At 33.0% G+C, this 20,978-nt stretch overlaps 1 protein-coding gene across 1 annotated transcript; it reads left to right on the top strand.

The window, feature by feature from the left end:
• The first annotated feature begins 3,217 nt into the window (after window positions 1–3,217).
• LOC133283643 (signal peptide peptidase-like) lies at window positions 3,218–14,876 on the top strand. The gene is made up of 12 exons (XM_061480527.1): window positions 3,218–3,428; window positions 3,534–3,634; window positions 4,150–4,265; window positions 4,369–4,520; window positions 4,624–4,709; window positions 6,185–6,312; window positions 6,595–6,645; window positions 7,059–7,145; window positions 7,255–7,324; window positions 9,642–9,778; window positions 9,968–10,045; window positions 14,607–14,876. The coding sequence occupies exons 2-12, from the start codon at window positions 3,595–3,597 to the stop codon at window positions 14,685–14,687; spliced, it is 1,026 nt and encodes a 341-aa protein (XP_061336511.1). The 5' UTR covers window positions 3,218–3,428; window positions 3,534–3,594; the 3' UTR covers window positions 14,688–14,876.
• The last annotated feature ends 6,102 nt before the right edge of the window (window positions 14,877–20,978 follow it).

Below are 20,978 nucleotides of genomic sequence, written 5' to 3' on the forward strand. Positions count from 1 at the left end.
TATATTTCAAATTTTTTAAATTTGAATTTTAAACTTGATGGGTGGGAAAAGAGTATAAAGCAAAAATTGGAATTATCCAAAATTGGAATTTGATTAAATAGAGTATAAAGAAAATAAATGATTACACATGTAAAATAGTTAATTTATAATAAAAATTTAAGGTGCTAAAATTAAAATTTAATAAACCTAGTATAAAGAAAATAAATTTTGAATATACTACTTATTAAATCTTACGTTATAATATATATATGTGTGTGCGCGCGCGCGTTTAATATTTTATAATGTAGAAAATCATAAAACATGTGTCATTCACCTGGTATCATACTATTTTACGAAAAATCAAATCAAATTTAAGCTGATTTAAAGACAACTGTAAAAAATATAGATATATAGTAATCTATATGCAACTATAAGAACAATTTTGTGTGGATAAATATAAAAACATATTACATGCTGATATAAAATGCTGACGTTTTGAGTTGACAAACTAGGCTTGACCCAAAGCAAAAACTAGTGTAAAAACGTAAAAATTTATGTTTTTACGTTTTTACTTGAGTGGTGCGTGTTAAAACGCAAGTAAAAATGGTCATTGGTAAAAACTGGTAAAAATACCGCGAAAAATGGTAAAAACTTACGTTTTTACCATTTTTACTTAAAATGAAAAAAAAAAGATTTACAAAATAAGAAATAAAAAAAACCCGTTTTTTGTTTTCCTCAAATCATATGCACAGTATCTTGATATCTTTTTGTTTGGATATATGTCTTTTATAATTATGTCTTATAAGTTATGCTATGAGAATCGTTTTGTGTTTTTGGATCATTGTCTGCATTGAAAGAAGTGAAATTGTATCCTTATGAGCGATGATCCAAAATTTGCAGAGTGTATGAAGCAGTTAGAGTAGATTGGTTATGTATTACTTGTTAGTTATCACTGTTTATAATTTTGATACTTGGTTATCAAAAATAATTTTCCTATTTAGATAGATAAGTAGTTCAACACACATGTTCATTATGTGATATTTTTTTACATACATACATACATACATATATATATATAAAATTTTGTATCTTGACCTTAAATAATAGAACGTAGGAACTTTACGTTTCGTGTCGTTTCTACGTTTTATGTTTCGTGTCGTTTCTACGTTTTACGTTTCGTGTCGTTTCTACGTTTTACGTTTCTACCACCTTTTTCTCTCTTTCTGTTTCTACGTAGAAACTCGAGTTTGACAACATTAGCCCAGAGGGCCAGCCCACTAACTTATTTTTATAATTAAATTAAAATTTTATCATTATTCTTTTATAATTAAATTCCTAAATCTGATTTCAATTTTTGTAAATATAAATTTGAAAAATTCAAAATACAAAGGACACAAATCCTTGCAAAAATGTAATTATTTACATAAAATGTTGATAGTTAAAGGATGCAAACTAGGCTTATCCCGGAGGGCCTGCCTGCCCCGCCTTCCAACACATTTTTATAATTAAATTAAAATTTCGTCCTTCTTCTTTTATAATTAAATTTCTAAATCTGATTTTAATTTTTGTAAATACAAATTTGTCAAATTTTAAATACTAACGACACAAATCCTTGCAAAAAATAATTATTTATTATTATTTTATAAATCTGTGTGTAATAAATGAAAGTCTATCTTTAAGAAATACTGAAAGATGTGAGTCAAACTTTATAATTTTTGAATGACCACAAGACAAGCTAAAGTATAGCAATATATTTTGGAATGACCACATGACAAGCAAAGTATAGCGATATATTTTTGTGTGGATAAATATCGAAATCTATTACATGCTTATATAAAATGTTAATAGTTAGAAGTAACAAAATGGACTTGGCTCGGAGGGCCGGCCCACCACGCCAAAATAGCACAAAATAACAATACAGTTCTCTTTTATTTCATATATTTATCAAGTAAAAGGTTTGCATTTTTATTTTGTTTCTTCATATTTATACTTCTGCTACTGTACCATTGAGGGCTTCATAACAAGATGAAATTCTTGATTTCTTCTAGAGATTAACCAACCACGGCCGATAAAATTTTTGATTTTTTTTTCCGTGCATCGTACGAGTAATACATTAGTTTTAAAGTAAATCAATGATTCATCTAATACAATGATTAATGTTTGTAATTCGATTTTAAATAAATACAAGGATTCATATCTGAAAGTGACAACTTTATAATAAGTTGATTATTGGTGTTCTTAATGGACTACACATTGTTATTTATCAAATAGATTGTTTCCACCAAATCCTTAAATGAATGCTTTGTATATTAAAAAAGATTGTATTATTAATAATCATTTATTCAGTGAAGAGAAATTTATTATATTTACCAGGAAATGGGTTATGGGTCTATAAGTATTTGTTGATAAGATCATATGCTAAGATTGAAGTGACGGATTTTGTGTGAGAAGGGATTATAAAAAATGAAACAATATTTAAAATTATAAAAAATTATATAGAATTGATAAAAAATTTCTTTAAAATTTGTAATATAACTGCAAAAAAATAAGAATGACTTATTTATATTTAAAAGAAAATAAATTAAAAATTTAACTTAAAAACATAGGGATAGGAATTGTGACAACCAAATAATGTTACTACCAATGTTACTACCACATCTTAACCGTTGATTTTCGCTAATCAACGGTTATCATTTTTCAAATCAAACTTATTAATTAATTATTAATTCGCAATAAATGATAACCGTAAATCAACGGTTAAGATATGGTAGTAACATTGATAGTAACATTATTTGGTTGTCGCAATATCCTATCCCAAAAACATAATACAAAAAGAGAAAAAAAATTCGTACAAGTATTTTTCTAAAAAATATTTAACATAAACATTTTAAATATATGTGTATAATCAATATCAAAATTTTAAATTAAAAGATAAAAATTAAATTTGCAAAAAAATGTATAATCAACACAAAAGAATTCAAATTTAAAATTTAAATAAAAAAATGACATCTATTATTCCGTAAAAAAATAAATTATCGTACATCTCACGGGCAATGCAGTGGTACCATAAAAATAAGTATAAGAGGCAGTTTTTCAGGAAAATTTTTCACAAAGCAGACGTGGCAATTTGCGAGTTTGTGATTCGCCAAAAAGTGTCAACCTACGTGGGTCAGTTAACAGCGAGCCAAATCTGCCTTCATCCTGGTAACCGCGTGCTCTACAATTACAAATACAATACAAAGAATAAAAACAAAAATCTGGATATGGGAAAAAACTCAAAACCCTAATCCTTCAAAAAATTTCAGAAAATCAGAATCTGTTTCTCTCTTTCTTGGCCTCTCCGATCTGCTGCAACGGACGTGGATGTTTTTTGTTTTGTTTTAAGGGACACTTGTGTTGTTGACTTGTTGTGCCCAACCAGTCCTGCAATTTTCTTTTGCAGATAGGAGGTTTTATTTCCTAGAAAATTATAATTTTTATTTTTATTTTTTATATTTTTATTTACTCGAGGTAAATTCATTTCAAATTGAAATTGGCGTTGTTTCTGATCGCAGGGGGAGGCCATATTCGTAAGATTTTTTGCTAGAGTTTGACGTGTTAGGTTGAGTTGAAAAGATGAAAAGCACGGAGAGAATTGCCAATTTGGCTTTAGCAGGTTAATTTTTATTGTCTCGTTCTTGTTGGTCAATTTTATTGATCCTTTGTCTTCCTTCTTTTGTATTTGTGTATAAAAATATATATAATATATATATTTTTCCAATTTGAAGTCCTAATGTGGAACTAATTTGTAACGTGGTCGGTGACTGAAATTACCCTTTAGGTATTCTAGTACAATGCAGTTGTTATATTCTTATATGTTACTGATTACAACAAAGGGCATTGCATGTTAATGTGCTAATCTGTTATCTGTGGGCTTTAATGAGTGGGAAAATGATTCTGTTACAGGATTTAATAGCGTCTGGAATTTAGATGGTTGTGCTATTGTGCAGCTATTGTGCATTTGGGTTTTTCTTTTTCATGAGTGAAGTTAAAAGTTAGTGATATGTAATTATGTATTTCTTTCAAGTTCCTTGTTGTCTAGTTTTTATGTATCAGATGAAGAGGGAAAGTGGGATATGTTTTTTTTGCATAGATATTTCATTATTAACCTCTTGTTATCTCTCATGGCAGGTTTAACTTTAGCACCTCTTGTTGTGAAAGTAGATCCAAATGTAAATGTTATCTTGACTGCTTGCCTCACTGTGTTTGTGGGATGTTATCGTTCTGTCAAACCAACCCCGCCTTCTGTAAGTAATGCTTTTGTGCTCATTCTTTTCTTTGTGTTTCTTTTTTCAAGTCTCAAGAATCAAGATCTGATTTCTCTGAATTGTGTTGCACATAATAATGCAGGAGACAATGTCCAATGAGCATGCCATGCGATTTCCCTTCGTTGGGAGTGCAATGTTGTTATCACTTTTCTTACTCTTCAAGTTTCTATCTAAGGACTTGGTCAATGCTGTGTTGACAGGCTACTTCTTCTTACTTGGGATTGTTGCTCTTTCGTATGTTCTTTTCTTTCCGTAATTGTTTCCCTTTTGAAAACAGTATTTTATTTTAAATCTTGTTTGCTATTTCATCACACCTTTGTTCTTCCCCTTTGTACAGGGCAACCTTATTACCATCTATCAAGCGTTTTTTGCCAAAGCATTGGAATGAGGACCTCATAGTCTGGCATTTTCCATATTTTCGTTGTATGTCTTTTGCTTGCCTCATAATTGCTCCGTACTCTTGCTGTGAATAATATCTCTCTTAACTGTGGTATAAGAATTTATATATTTTCTTCTTTCTGTTAGTCTATGATGACAGTTTTTGGCTCTTATTTCTGTTGATTTCTTCAAGTCTGCAACTAGTCTTATGATGTACCTTTGAAATTTTGATATTCTTACCTGACAATAATCTAATAATAGCTAATAATATTAATACTCTTACCTAAAAGAAGAGAGCGAGAGAGTTTATTAGTTGATAGCATCCCAGGAATTTTGTCATGTCTGAAATATACTCTTCTGTTTTCTGTTTGAGTACGTGAGTTACTGCTATTAGGGACAAACACATGTACATGAAATTTTTTTACAAATAAAAGACCTATAGGAGCTAAGAAATGTTTTCTCTTTCAATTAAAAAAAATGGTTAATTTGATGATAAAAAATTTCCTTTTAGTCCACCTTTAAATGTAAGGGGAAGTTTCTGAACTTCAAAATATTCAACTTTATTTGATGACAGATGTTCTAAATTAATTTTTACTTGCCCTTGCTGATTTTATTTCTCCAGTTGTAGATCATTTTTGCTCTCTTGTTCTTTATCTAGAGACACTGCATTCTGCATTTAATGATTTAACTTAATGTAAGTTTTAGCATGCCGTTTAATGTTTATTAATATCTTTTGTGTATGTGATCTCCTACAGTGCATCTATGCTTCATAGGCTGTAACTATGTTCTTACATTTGTATCGGTAGCATTTTCATGTTCGAATATTCTGTTGCCATTTTTTGAGTTTGAACTCAATCCTTCCCTTTATGAGCATCATTACTGTCTTGTATCATGGAAATTGAATGGTTTTATGTAAATTCTACTTGCGTCCTTAAAATAATTTGAACTGTTCTCTGGACAGGGGAATAAAAAATTAGACTAAGTGGAACAGAGAATGCTAAATGCATAACCTCATGGATCTCACATGGTCTTGTTATAATAATTTGTAGTGGATTCATTTTCAGATTATCTTAACATTGGGCTAGTTGGTTATAGCTACTAATGTCTTTGGTTTCAATTCACATATAAGTTTTATAGGACTTTTGTGATCATATCAGGGTTGCATTAATTTTTCATTCTATTAAGGCGAGAAGAGATAACTCTGCAATGATGCCATATGTTGCGTGATTTCTATTTCATGGGCATCTTGGCAAGATGGGGTCTTTATAACCATTACGTGTTTCCATTGTTTTTTTTTTTTTAATTTTATTTTCAGTTTCAGGTCAAATGTGTGAAGCTTGATTAACTGTTTTGTTGGATTCTTCATGAGCTTGCTTTTTTTTTTTTAATCATGAAATGATTGTCCCATTGTTTTGAAGCATTTGTGTTTTGCCATTTTGCCTGTTTGCATTTGATCTAGTTGACATTTACTTGCTTCTATCATGCAGAATGATATTTTTCATTACACCTTTCTTACACAGCTTTGGAGATTGAGTTTACAAAGTCACAGATCATTGCTGCAATTCCTGGAACCTTTTTTTGTGCATGGTATGCTTTGCGTAAGCATTGGCTGGCAAATAATATATTGGGTCTTGCTTTCTGTATTCAGGTTTGGTGCTTAACCTGTTACCTATGTATATTTGTATAAATTCTACTTTCCTGGTTTATAGAGATGCTTTTTTAGAACTGTTGTGGTTAATATTCTTTGGATATCATCTCTTGAATGCTGTGCATAATCTGAGCTATAAGGTGGGCTAAATAAATAATAGGCATATTCCTAAGAGAATGGACTTGAGAAAGAAACTGAGTTATCAGTTATGAATGTTTGTGTAAATCACATTCGAATTAAACATTGAAATGTCCCCAATGACTCAAGTTTTAATGCTCACAGGGAATTGAAATGCTCTCTCTTGGGTCATTCAAGACTGGTGCTATTCTCTTGGTAAGTATTTTTTATCTTCAATTATGGTTAATGGCTCTCAAGCCTTCTCTTTTTCAATATTAATTACAATTTTTTAAACATCTTGTTTTCTAGATCACCCATCCTTTGACTGGAAATGAACCAAGCTGTTTCATCTCATTCATTTAAGAAAATTTGGGCAAACAATTTTTCTTTTTTTGGATAAAAGTGCCTTGAGTTTGTTGACTTGTCTCTCTCACTTTATCAGTTCCTGATTTCTTTTGACCTTTCCAATCAATATTACTCTCTGATTTCAAAGGATATATGTTTTACCATGCTGATATAGTTTCTTGGTTTCCATAAGATTAAGTATATGTTTGTATTGTGTTGTTCATTGATGAATTTTTTTTTTGTCAATATGGATTTTGAATCTTTTCCGTTCTTTTGTTTTACAGGCTGGACTCTTTGTTTATGACATTTTCTGGGTTTTCTTCACACCAGTGATGGTTAGCGTTGCAAAATCATTTGATGCTCCAATAAAGGTTAAAATCTTAGCTTAGTGAAATGAATTTTTTTGTTCATTTGCATATGAATTTAATAATATTCATTATACAATTTCTTCCTAATATTAATTATTCCAATTGTTCACAGCTTTTGTTTCCCACATCAGATTCTGCTAGGCCATTTTCGATGCTAGGACTTGGTGACATTGTTATCCCTGGTAGGCTGAATCTTTTATGTTTATGTATTGATGTATTTTCTTTTAAAAGTTTTTAAAATATAGGTAAAGCTATTTAGCTTCATTGTCCCTCAATTTTTTTGGGAACAAAAGTTAGTTTGAGGGGGAATGAGGAAGAATGGTTTCGCTTACATTCCCTCCACTCCGTAAGTTTTTAAACTCTGAACCTTATGTCACTAATTGGGGTTGGTTACTTCTTTAAACTCCCAGAGAAGGGGATTGATTTCCCTCTCATCTTTACTCTTCCATCCGTAAACAAGGTCAAGTTAAATATAGAATTCTTGGTGTAGTATCATCCCCCATTATCTAGAACTCAGAAGGTTTTCACCTTGTTTTAGTCTATCGGATTCTGTTTTCAAGATTGTTCTGACTGTCTATTTTGTTCATCTCCTTTTGGTAACCAGCATAACTTTAGTCCATAAGTTCAAATGGGCTTTAGAATTTTTTTATTGCATACCACTAAGAATGTTAGGTTTAGGGAAGAAGGAAAAGATAGAAAAACAGCAATAGAAACTAAATATATGACTAGTGGGGAAGAAGGTCATGGTGGATTATACCTCTTAAAGAATTAGGTTTAGAGTTAGGGAAGAAGGAAAAGATAGAAAAACAGTGAAACAAACATAATATATGATTAATATGTTGTGATTTAATACAATAACCTGATTCTCCTATTTATACTAATAACTACATCAAGTGCTAGTGCTACTACTACAAGCCCAAGTTTATTTACACTTATACATATCGAACTACTTGGCCCTTGCTGTCTAAAAGAGCATCTGATCAGGAAAATTTTCCTTTCTTGTTTTTATTTAAAATATTTTTCTTATTTGCCAACTTAAGTTCTTCACACTTGCGGAATTTGTCTTGCGGAGAATTAGCTATGTTTTGGGCAACTGCAGATAAAGTTTTTAAGAAATAATCTCTACAATGTGCTTCTTTGTCTATAAACCTAAATGTCAATTTTAAGTGTGGTTGCTCGGGAAAGATAGATGCAATACCATGTTTTTACTAGAACTGAGGAGCCTGTTTTGGTTATTAGGTTATAACTTCAAATAAGAGTGAGAAACAATTGTTCTCCCTAGCTTTATGAGGGTTCTTTGATAATTTTGATGTTTTAGATGTCAAAATATGCATTTTGAAAGGCATTTATTCTTTTAGAAATTGGAATGTATATAATTGTGGTCAGTTGATATACAATCCATTTCCATTCATGGACCTCACTTCCATATAATAATTTGATAGTTACTCTTGAAAAGATTGAGGAACTTAGACAGATTTTATAAATTTGCTTGAGTGAAAAGACACTCAGCATGCATTTATATACATGGAGTAATTTAATTACAGCTTGTATTTACAAGAACTAAGAATAATAGGAGACTCATTTCCCTTGACTCGACCTATTTCTTTTGCTGTATTAATTAGAATACCTATTTCCAACAAGTAATATTATGAACCATGGCAGTCAAGTCGGTGCATATATATCATAAGCTCCCAGCTTTGTACATAAGTTTGTGATTCTTGAACCATGGAAAGACTTAGTGAGGTGGCCTGCTGATCATTGAAGTTCACAAAAGAGCTAGTGATTACTCCAGAAGTAATATTTGCACAACAACACGTTGGCCCGCCCTGATACCAACTTAAAAAGATTGAAGAACTTAACAGAGATTTCTATGAATTTGCTCTAGTGAAAATACACTCGGCATCTGCATTTTATATACATGGAGGAATTTAATTACAACTTGTATTTAATTTAGAAGAACAATGAATAATAAGAGACTCATTTCCCAGGACCTGGACTACACTAATATTCCCCCTTCAAACTTAAGTGGGTTGGATCAGGAGAGCATGATCCAAGACCTTGAGTTTGTCTTTTAATTCTGTAAACCTTGCAGCAGAGAGAGGTTTAGTAAATGTATCAGCAATGTATATCATAACTGAAAGCAATAAACTAGAAAGTATAAATTTGCACAATGTATTGCTCACAATTGCACAACAGAGACTAGATCGATAAGAAACTTTGTTTCAAAGTTCAACTCCATCAAACCCCATCATGAAGGCGTGGTTCTTTTGCTTTCTTCTTCTTAGCATGGTTATGTTCAATCAAGGCGTGTTTGGTGGTGACAATCCATATAAAGAAGTTCGTGAGAAAAATGTGCCACGTCCAACACTATGCTGCATTAACAATTCCTAGGACCTGAATCATTTGCTATGCTGCATTGACTAGAATAATTATTTTCCATCAAGTAATCTTATCAACTGTTACTTTTATTTATTTTGACTACATATGATTACCCTTCAGGTATCTTTGTAGCATTGGCCTTGCGGTTTGATGTTTCAAGAGCAAAGCAGCCTCAGTATTTCAAGAGTGCATTTTTAGGATACACTGTCGGCTTGGCCCTTACAATAATTGTGATGAACTGGTTTCAGGCTGCTCAGGTGACTGGATCTGTAGTTTCATTTTATTCTCTCTATGTCTTTTCTTTCCTCTTGATGTCTTTGATGGAAGGGGATTGTTACTGTATTGTCTAATATATGGTTGGTTGAGCACGTGAAAATGTGATGGATATTTGCTGATCAATCTTCTCCATTAACATATTTTCCCTTTTCTTTTTATCCTTGTTTCAGCCTGCCCTTCTATATATTGTACCTTCTGTAATTGGATTTTTGGCTGCTCATTGCATATGGAATGGTGATGTTAAACAGGTATGTTCCGCTTCCTAATTTTACCTTTTCTATGTTCTTGTATCAATGTTAATCTATCCTTTTTTGTGCATCTAATTTGTTTACACAACTTTTGTTTTTTGTTTTTATTTTATTTTATTTTTTACTGAAATATAACATCTCATCTTCATATAGTAACCATGTATAACTTACAATAGTTCAAATTTGAGCTACCGTTTCTTTGCATGATCAGTAAACTAGAAAGCACCATATCGGAACAACTAAGGTTCTTCACTTGCAACAAAAGCTTCTAACAATTTTTTTGAGCAAGATGCACCAAATGGTTCATTGATAGTGAGATAAAATTAAATCCTTAGAATATCATTTGACACCACTAAAAAGAGTTTTGAGTTTTAAATTTGACCCTGTAGCACTGTAAAATTGTTTCAACTATCAATACATAAGAAATTGTCACATTGTGGTGGTGACTCAGGTTTGTCACGTATAATTTAAAAGCTTTTACAGATGGCATTGGTCAGAATCAGTTCTAATAAATATTTACTAAAATTTGCATTTAACTAAGTGTTCAACTGTTGTTTTTCACCTCTGAAGTTGCATCAATTTCTGAAGCAGGTAAGCTAATTTACAGATGCTTATATTATTATGCAACCGTTTTTTCAAATTAGCTTATGACGTCCCAGATGTTTTAAATATGATGGGACATGAGGAAATGAAAGATACATAGATATAAAAGGTAGGCATTTGTAGGTAATACTTTCTAAAGGTTACTTGCCTGTTATAATCAGTTCTAAAAGGTCTGTCGCATACTCCATTCTAAAATTCTAATAGCTTTGGTAACAATAATTATTGAAAAGAAGTTTCTGTATATTGATTTTGAATAATTTACATGAGTGAGTATTTATACAAGAAAGAATCGCTAAGAATGACTAAGCGATGACTAATCAATCCTAATCATAATCAATTCTAATCAATCACAATCAATCCTAATCAATCATAATCAATCCTAATTAATAGGAAATAAAAACGGAAACATGTTTGGATTCTGATTTTCTACACTCCCCCTTGAGTTGGGAGGTAAATATTGATCATTCCCAACTTGCCAATCAAGTCTTCGAATGCTGGACGGTGTAGGCCCTTGGTAAGGATATCTGCCGTTTGCTCTTTGGTTGGAACATATATCAAACGCACACTTCCATCATCTAATTTTTCTTTGATGAAGTGACGATCAACTTCCACGTGCTTTGTTCGATCATGATGCACAGGATTTTGAGCAATGCTAACAGCTGCCTTGTTGTCACAATATAGTTTTATTGGTAGGGAATATGAAATCTTCAACTCTTGAAGAAGTCTTCTCAACCAGATTCCTTCACAAACTCCATGAGATAAAGCTCGAAATTCTGCTCAGCACTACTTCTTGCAACCACTGTTTGCTTTTTGCTTCTCCAAGTAACAAGATTTCCCCACACATAGGTGCAATAGCCTGAGGTAGATCTCCTGTCTACTGATGAGCCTGCCCAATCTGCATCAGTGTAGATTTCAATTGTCCTTTTATACCCCTTTTTAAAGAACAATCCTCTTCCTGGAGTATTCTTGAGGTATCTAAGCACCCTATAGACTGCACTAAGATGCTTCTCCTTGGGTGAGTGCATGAATTGACTAATCATACTCACCGCAAAGGCAATGTAAGGACGCGTATGAGATAAGTAGATTAGTTTACCAACCAATCGCTGATATTGTTCTTTATCCACCTCATTCCCATCTTCAATACCTAACTTGGTATTAGGTTCCACAGGTGTCTCAGCAGGTTTACTCCCTAACATTCCTGTTTCCAACAAAAGATCTAGAACATATTTCTTTTGTGTTAAGAGTGATGTCTGTTTTGCTCCTAGCAACTCCCATACCAAGGAAATATTTGAGAGTGCCAAGGTCTTTGAGTTCAAATTGAGCTGCTAGAAATTTCTTCAAGGTGTTCAATTCCTCAATATCATCACCTGTAAGAATTATATCATCTACGTATACAATAAGAATAACAATTTTACCATCCTTAGAGTGTTTGTGGAAGAGAGTATGATCAGTCTGTGCTTGAATGAAGCCTCTTCTTTTGACTGCTTGTGTGAATTTGTCGAACCATTCTCTGGGAGACTGTTTCAATCCATATAGAGACTTTTTTAGTTTACACACTAATCCATTTCCCTTTTCAAAACCAGGTGGAGGATCCATATAGACTTCTTCATGTAAGTCACCATTTAGGAATGCATTCTTCACATCTAACTATTGCAGAGGCCAATCTAGATTGGCAGCAAGAGATAAGAGAACTCGGATGGTATTGACTTTAGCAACCGGAGCAAAAGTCTCATGATAATCTATCCCATGAGTCTGAGTGAAACCCTTTGCAACCAATCTTGCCTGGTATCTATTGATGCTATTATCTGCATTGAATTTTATTGTAAACACCCATTTGCATCCTACTGCCTGTTTTCCTTTGGGTAGGGTCACTATCTCCCAAGTTCCATTTCTTTCTAAAGCATTCATTTCTTCAAAGACAACATCCCTCCATTTTTGATCATTGAGAGCCTCATGTATATTTCTCGGTATCTTTGTACTATCCAACATAGTATTGAAAGCACGAAACCCTGGGGACAACTTTCCATATGAAATATGATTAGAAATAGGATGAGTAGTACAAGATCGAGTACCTTTTCTGAGAGCAATGGGCAAGTGTAGATCATTTTCACCATGACACTCAAGTATTGGGGTGCTGGAACTAGAACATGGTTCAGAATCCTGGCAGTGTAGAGGCTCTGGGTTATTCACACTTTGAGGAGGCTTTCGCCTGCTATAAACTTGTCCCCATTTTGAGGAGGCTCCTGATGGTGAGGATTCTGTAGCTCCCCCTGTTTCCAAAAGTAGAGGTAATACCGTGGCATGAAATTTTTTAAACACGGATGCAGCATCGGACTTATCCTTTAGAAGATACACCCAACAGACTCGAGAATGGTCATCAATGAAGGTAATGAACCATCGAGTACCTGAAATATTTTTAACACGGGCTGGACCCCATATGTCACTTTGAATTAAGGAAAATGGGGAGGAGTCATGGTGAACTTTAGAAGGATAATGAGCACGAGTATGCTTGGCAAGTTGACAAATATCACAAGAAAACAAACTTGGACTTTTATTAATAAATAAGTTTGGCAACAACTTCTGAAGATAAATAAAATTTGGATGGCCTAGCCTACGATGCCACAGCATAACATCATTACATGAATCAAAAGGAAACATAGAGTTTTTTCTACGAAAACAGCTTCATGAGTCACATCCTCATCAAAGTAGTAAAGTCCACCATCCTCTCTAGCACTGCCAATCATCCTCTCCGAGTCCTGTTCCTGAAAAACACAACCATGTGGAAAGAATTTAGCAAATCAATGCAACTCAGAGGTGAGCTTGCTAATAGAAATGAGATTACAAGTCAGAGAAGGAACATAAAGAACTGATGTCAAAGTAATCAGCTCAGAAAGTTTAATGGTTCCGTGTCCCGCAATCTGGGAAAAACTGCTATCGGCGATCTTGACCCGAGAAGGTTCAGAATATGGAGTGTATGAACAAAACAAGCCAAGATTACCTGTCATATGATCAGAGGCTCCAGAATCAAGGATCCAATGATTTTGACTATCAACATGGAAAGTTGTACCTTGCTGGACCACATGACTAGTGGCCTTAGGAGGTTGAGTCAAAAGTCTCTGAAGTTGTTCAAACTTAGTCTTACTAAGAAAGACACCATCAGAGTAAGAGGAAGAGTGTTTTGAGAAAGCCATGAATAGAAAGAGAAGGGTTGACCGTTGATGAAAAATCAAGTTTTGTAAATTTTTGATCTGACCTCTGGAACAGGAAGGGGAGAAGCCGGCGTGAAGGTCTGTGCAAGTCGCGGCGGAAAAAGACGTTGGGAAGGCGGCGCGTGGAGCTCACGTGCCGGAAACTGGCCGCGCGTGTGACGGCGCGTGCGGCTGTTGACGGCGATGGGTCCAGCGGCGGTCGACTCGTCAGATCCTTCTGAGTCGAATGGTCACCTCACTTTCTTGATCGGAGGTCAATAGACTAGGTTTCTGTGTTGGACAGATTCAAGGAGGTGTTTAGGAGGTGTTTGACGGTGATGGAAGTGTTTGGATGGTTATTTTCGATTTGAATTAGGGTAGGAACGAACCCGCTCTGATACCATATTGAAAAGAAGTTTCTGTATATTGATTTTGAATAATTTACATGAGTGAGTATTTATACAAGAAAGAATCGCTAAGAATGACTAAGCGATGACTAATCAATCCTAATCACAATCAATTCTAATCAATCACAATCAATCCTAATCAATCATAATCAATCCTAATTAATAGGAAATAAAAACGGAAACTATGTTTGGATTCTGATTTTCTACGATAATTATTATGAAGTGATTTATTAGTTAGTGGAGACCTGTTTGTGTTATTTTCGTGCTAATACTCCACGATGGGCGGGATTTATACCTGCCATTTATGCTTGCTAGATGAGACTTAGCTAAGGCGTAACACCTTTTTACTTTGTTTAAACTCAGTTGTTGGAGTTCGATGAGTCCAAGACTGCCAAATCATCTCAAGAGGAGAGTGATGCCAAATCTAGCAAAAAGGTTGAATAACATGAAGCATGTTCAATACCAATACTTTTTTGAGTCACAGAAAAAGCAATGTTATTTTCTAGGAACCTCCGTTACCTGTAATGCTAACTATATCAGCAGTAACCTCTGTAAAAGATTTTGTGATTGAGAAAAATAATTGGTATTATTTTCAGTTGAGGATTTTGCATTCACATGACTAAGGTTTGTTTTCTTGGCAAAATATTTTTCTCCTTTTTCTTTTTTGGTTGGTCTAAATCTGTTCTCGCTGCAGTATAATTTTAATAGTCTGCTGAGAGGAAGACTTATTTGTTTGGTTTTCCTTTGTATAACTGGTGTTGCCTCTTAAACTGTTTTTTCTGGAAGACTTCTGCATGTGTGACTGGTAGTTTTAAGAGCTAAATTGGAAGTTATTTACAGGTAAAAAGTGAAACGACTTTATAATGCTTTAAAAAAGTATGGATAAAGTGATTATCATATCATATCATATGTACTATAAACATTTTATTTAAGCTTTAATTTTTGAATATAATGACAAGTCTTCTAATGTCCATTTGATATAAAACTCCACGGCAGATGAGATAACTTGGAAGTTTTAAAGACTTGGTTGTAATGATGACGTGAATTGTGAAATATTTCATTTTCTATCATATACTACTACCCATGCCATACGTAATATAATTAAGTAATTAGTTAGCAATGATAGTATGCATGCCATTTTATTTTGGGCCGTTTCTACAGTATTTATGATCTAATAGTGTAATGGTGGACTATGATATCTTTACCATTAAATTTTTTGTTTTCATTTGATTATTTTGTCTCCCACTTCTGTCCCTTTATTCTAATTTAATTAACTCTTAGGTTTTTTTTTTTTTTTTTTTTTTTTTTTTTGGATATAAACTTTCCAGTATTAAGTCGCCAACCAGCACTGATTATTAATTCAGATTTGAGTCAAGTAGGATCACAAGGCCCCGAAAAGCTTTCTCATGACTGATTAAATTGGAACAGTTTTTGCCAGTCCGCCACTTGATAAGCTAGAACAACACCTGCCAATTGATCCTTCTTCTTTTTTACATAGAAAGTTAGGGAGGTTAAACGCATATATTCAACTTAGAACCCGGGTAGACACCTTAACCTCTTTAAGAATTTATGAGAGAAATTACAAATTAGACCATAAAAGAGGTGCTCATATCAGTATACAGAACTCACGTCCTTCTGAATTACAAGACTGATCCTTAATCAACTGCTCCGCCGTAGTTGGCTTTGTCATCCTTTTTTAAATGGCCTATAAGACACACTGTGGGTCTCAGAAAAACTCCTTAGTAAAGCCCTTAAGTGAAGCTCGAATGAGGTTTGAGAAAAAGAGTAAAGAATAAAATAAAATAGGATGAAGAATATTGGGAGAGATTGAATCACGCTTCTCATTTTCTGCTAGATATAATAGTTACATATATAAAAGATGTAGGGTGTGCATGACAACCATTTTATTTCCTAGCACTATTTTTGAAAACAATTCTTTTATATGTTCTGAAGAAAAAAAAAAATATGTTTGATAACATGTTCTATTTTTATTCCGAAAATGAGAATTGAGTTTGATAACACAATAAATAATATAATAAAAAATATAAAAAAAATTTGGATTATTACTTTTCTTTTCATATGGTGTGGTTGTGGTTGTGGTTGTGGTGGTGGTGGCGGTGGGGGTGGCATGGTCGTGGTGATGGCGGCGGCGGCACGGTAGTGGTGGTGGTTGTGACGACAATGGCTGTGGCGATGGCGGTGGTAATGGTGGCGGCGACAGTGGTAGTGGTGAGGATGGTGGTGGTGGAGGTGACGGCAGTGGCTGCGACAATGGTGGTGGGTGGCAGCAACAATGGTAGCGGATTTCTCATTTTGTGCCCGGGAACAAAAAAACGGAAATTTTTTATTCTTTTTTCTGTTCTCCAGCACAAAAATTAAACCGGTTCATCCCAAAAATAAAATAAAAAAACCGATTTTATCAAATGAGTTTTCTATCCATTTTTATTCCCAGGAACAGAAATTAAAAAAAAAATTGATTCTAGAAAGATTGTTATGCACACCAAACCTCTTCATTTGTTCTTCTTTATTAAAGAAAAAACGTTTTTTTTTAACAAAAAGTATAGTTAAAATTTGTGTACTAATTAAATGGGAAATCATTTTTCATGTTAGTAATAGAGACAATATCACAACCGGGAGAGGAAAGAGAAAAAAAGAGAGATGAAATCCATTTTTGTTTTTTGTGTGTAGGAACTTGACTTCTCACATATGAAATGAAAAAAATATAACCCTAATTAAATAGTTGTTTGGAGGGAAAAAAAATGCATTATTACTTTTCTTATATCACTGCAGATAAGTATTGTTCTCCACAGACACAATAAATGTGGGCCCCACCCTTTTCCAAAAAAATGGCTCACAGTTGATCTATATGCAGGGGATCAGTTTCTCCATTAGGACTATTATCTAATATTATCTTAGACAATTTTATCTAATATTCACCGAAACAATATCATTTTGGGATTGAAAAATTAAAAAATAATGATAAAAACTATTATAACATTGAAATAAATTAAAATTACAAATACATCATAATTTTTGCCTCAAAACGATGTCGCTTCGGTAAATATTAGACAAAATTACCTAAATAATTTTAGAAAAAAAAAGAATAAAAAAAAAGTCGAAACTTAAAATGGAGTTCTAAATTCAATTGTTGTGTAGCAGATGTCCAAATTATACATTTTTATACTGCAACTCTTGTTCCTCTTCAACCATGAGAGATATTTAACAACAGTTAGCATCGATTTGGTTATCTCCAACAGGCCCAACCCTCAACCATTGTTGTCGTTATCTTCATGTGCTTCCTTTCAATGTTACAGCAACCTTGTCCCAACAGACTTTGCAGAAGATGACAATCTCCTTCAGTTTTGAACAGTAAATGGAGCAAAGCAATTTTAATATCTCCAAAAAAATAAAAAATAAAAAATAAAAGCAATTTTTTATTTTTCGTATTTCAAGCAAAGATTGAAGGTAAGTTGATTCAATTGAATGACTAAGACCACCAACCATATGAATCAACTGATGATGGTTATTATAGCTTAACCAATGATTTTGAATTCGAGTAGTTAATAACCTTTATCTTTGACAGAAGGTGGTTGGTTGGGCCTCTGAATGAGTCCAATATATCGGTTTATAACAATATCTAAATTTATTTTTTTAACATTTTAATAATATTGAATCAATTAATTTTTTAGTTGTTAAAAGTTTAAATTATTAAACTAGATTGAATAATTTAACTAACACGAATTTTCAAAAAAAAAAAAAACTTTTAACAACCATTACTCTAATTTGTTTTTTCTTTGTATTTGATACACAGGATAAATTCTTAATCGTAACTCGCCATCTTTTAAGACTTTAACTATCAAAATCAAAACCTTTTTTTTTTTTTTTTTCATTTACCAAAAAAAAAACACCTTATTTTTTCTGCAAAGACAGTAAAGACAACAGTCCAATTATATATAAAGAGATTAATCTTTATTTGCATAGAAGTTTCTATAATTTAAAGAGCATTATACTTAAATTTAATAAAAATCTAACACATCAATTTTCTAACGACTAATGGTTAGTTTAAAATTTATTCATTAGAAATATTAACCTCAAAATATCTCAACTTTTTTCTCTGTTTTACATACGCAGGTGGGACCTGGCAATGCACGTGGAACTCAGGGATCCTATATATATTTTTAAATTATTTTGTTTATCAAACAGGCCCCCTCCAGTGATGCACGTGAGACGCGTGGCGGCGCGGGTATTCTCTTCTTTGGAGTGAAATTCAATTCTCAACATGAATGAGTTGTCATGAGTCCCAACCAGCTATTCTATATATTGAATTCTTCACCGTTAAATATATATGAAATTAAACGTACATGTGCTAAATGGAACATATTTGATCCTGGATGATGTTGTACTTTATCTTAATATATTTCACTTTAGATATATAGATTCATCATGCAATGAGATATGTGAAGCTAATTCTTTATATGTAATAATTGTAACGAATTAATATCTAATATGATTTTATGTGAATGACTACATGCATGCATAATGCACTTTCTAGTGTCATATTCTTAGAAATACAAGGCCAAATTGCCATCCCTAAACATGCCCCCCATAGGCAGTGGTGGAAGCTCAATCTCAGGAAGAGCTGGAAGATAACTATTTATTAGATGAGATTAGGTTTGTTTCCCTCGACGATATATAGTATCTCGATATAACAATTTAAGATGCAATGGTATGATCAAAGATTTATGGAGAGTCACCATAGATGATATATATCTCAATCGTAGGTTGAGCGCAAAGGGAAATGTACGTGAGAGTTTGGCGGTTCTAAGATAATATTTTGGTGAACTAACAACTCTAAAATCAGTCCCACGTTGGTTACGTGGATGACTAATCTGGGATTTATATGGACTTTGTTGAGAGAACATCATCCCAAACGCTAATTTAAAGGTAAGAGAGCTCAAAATTCATATAAACCTCACATTAACTATTCAGGTAACTAATATCTCATACCTTGCAATTAGATTCCAACAATCCCACTATGTGCTGTGAGGCAAACAAACTCATGTGAAGCGTGAGATATAAACTTTACTATACAGCAAAGTGAGATCCTCTACAATAAGGGTTTAAAAATAGGAAGTAACTCTTCATTTCCCTTTCTTTATTTTCTCACTCTCTACGATCTCTTTATGCACATGCTTTCTCACTTTCCCTCTCTCTTATTTCTCTATTTTTTTTTTCTCTCTATGTTGCATATGAAGATGGAAAAAGAAGACTAACTAGCATCCTTGTCTTATTACTTTGTTTTCTCATGCATGCCTGGTCTAACACATAAGGACTCCGAACAAATAAGAATATGTGGTATAGAAAGGTATTACGTCATGGAAAGAATGAAGGATGTAATTAATAACGAAGATTAAATAATAACAGCATGCCGTATTTATTTTAATTTTTACTTATATACATTATTTATTTATATAGTTCTCTTATGATTTTCCCTTTCCTTTCTTCATGTCTGGTTTGCATGCTAGATAAACTATTGACTCATGTTTCAATTGAAAATAAAAAGGAATTTAAGATTTTTATTAGCATTTGCTTACTACTGGTATACAAAAAAAAAAAAAACATTTGCTTACTACTCCTGTTAATATGCACTTGCATGTGTATACCAGATCAAAATCACTTGGAGACGAATGTAGAACCAACACTTGAGAAAAACCAATTCCAGCATCCATTTTTGACCAATAATGGTGAAGAAAGAATAAAGACAAAGATGTTAGAAGTTCTGGACCAACGAAAGATTCTCTAACAATAATAAGAGCTTATCACTTGAAGACAACCAAAGAAAGAAAGAAATGGCCAAAAATCACAAAATGTCACGCATGAAGGGAATGGAATAGATTTGATGCACAATCAAAAGCAGTTAAGAAGTTGAATTTTACTAAATTAACTTCTCATTAAGAAAATCATGTGGAGGAGGGAAAAAAAATTGCTCTTCCAGGTCGTACGTGGTTCTTCCATTCAGTGAATAACACTTGTACAAAAGTTTATTTTTTATTTCTTCTCTCTTCATTAGTTGTCTCATTCTGATTGGTTTGGACCACTGAATTAGTGGTGGTCAGCTCATCTTTAGTACAGCAATAGTATGTACTACTGCCATAGAAAATTAAACATTTGTCTTTAATGTACTGTTTTTTCTTTTTCATGTCATTAATCAACATAGGTGTTTAACTTTTATTGGAATGATGTATAGAAAAGTAGGTAAGATAATAGTATTGTAGAAATTTCGGTCCAGCACCACCAAAATTCTCCTCGTGGAGGAGACAATTTGATAGAAATCCGCTTCCCTAGGTTGTGTTTGTTTTGAAATTAGGAAGGCTTGAAATCTTGTTTATGGCAGTATTGTTTCCACATCAACATGTTAAATAGCAAATTATCTGAGTAAAATCAAAAGAAGTTGAAATTTTTAGCTTTTCCGTTGAAAGAAGATTTTAGGTGTAGGGCCTATATAATTTTATTAATTTTTTTATATATTTAAAAGTAATTTTACTTTTTTTATAGGGTTCCCTTTTTGTCATTTGACATGACAAGAACACTTTCCTACACACACAAATCAAGTGTGGGTCCCACGCTTAAAAAAAAAAATCAGACCAAAGTCAGGATACGACGCCGTATCCTTGTTGCAGGAATGAACAGTGTCATTCCTGCAACATGATTCTTATATTTCCCTTTTTTATATAC

Source organism: Gastrolobium bilobum, unplaced genomic scaffold, assembly GCF_033153095.1.
Source record: "Gastrolobium bilobum isolate Gb01-03AN ecotype WA unplaced genomic scaffold, APGP_CSIRO_Gbil_v1 utg18685, whole genome shotgun sequence".
NCBI classification, from domain to species: Eukaryota; Viridiplantae; Streptophyta; class Magnoliopsida; order Fabales; family Fabaceae; genus Gastrolobium; species Gastrolobium bilobum.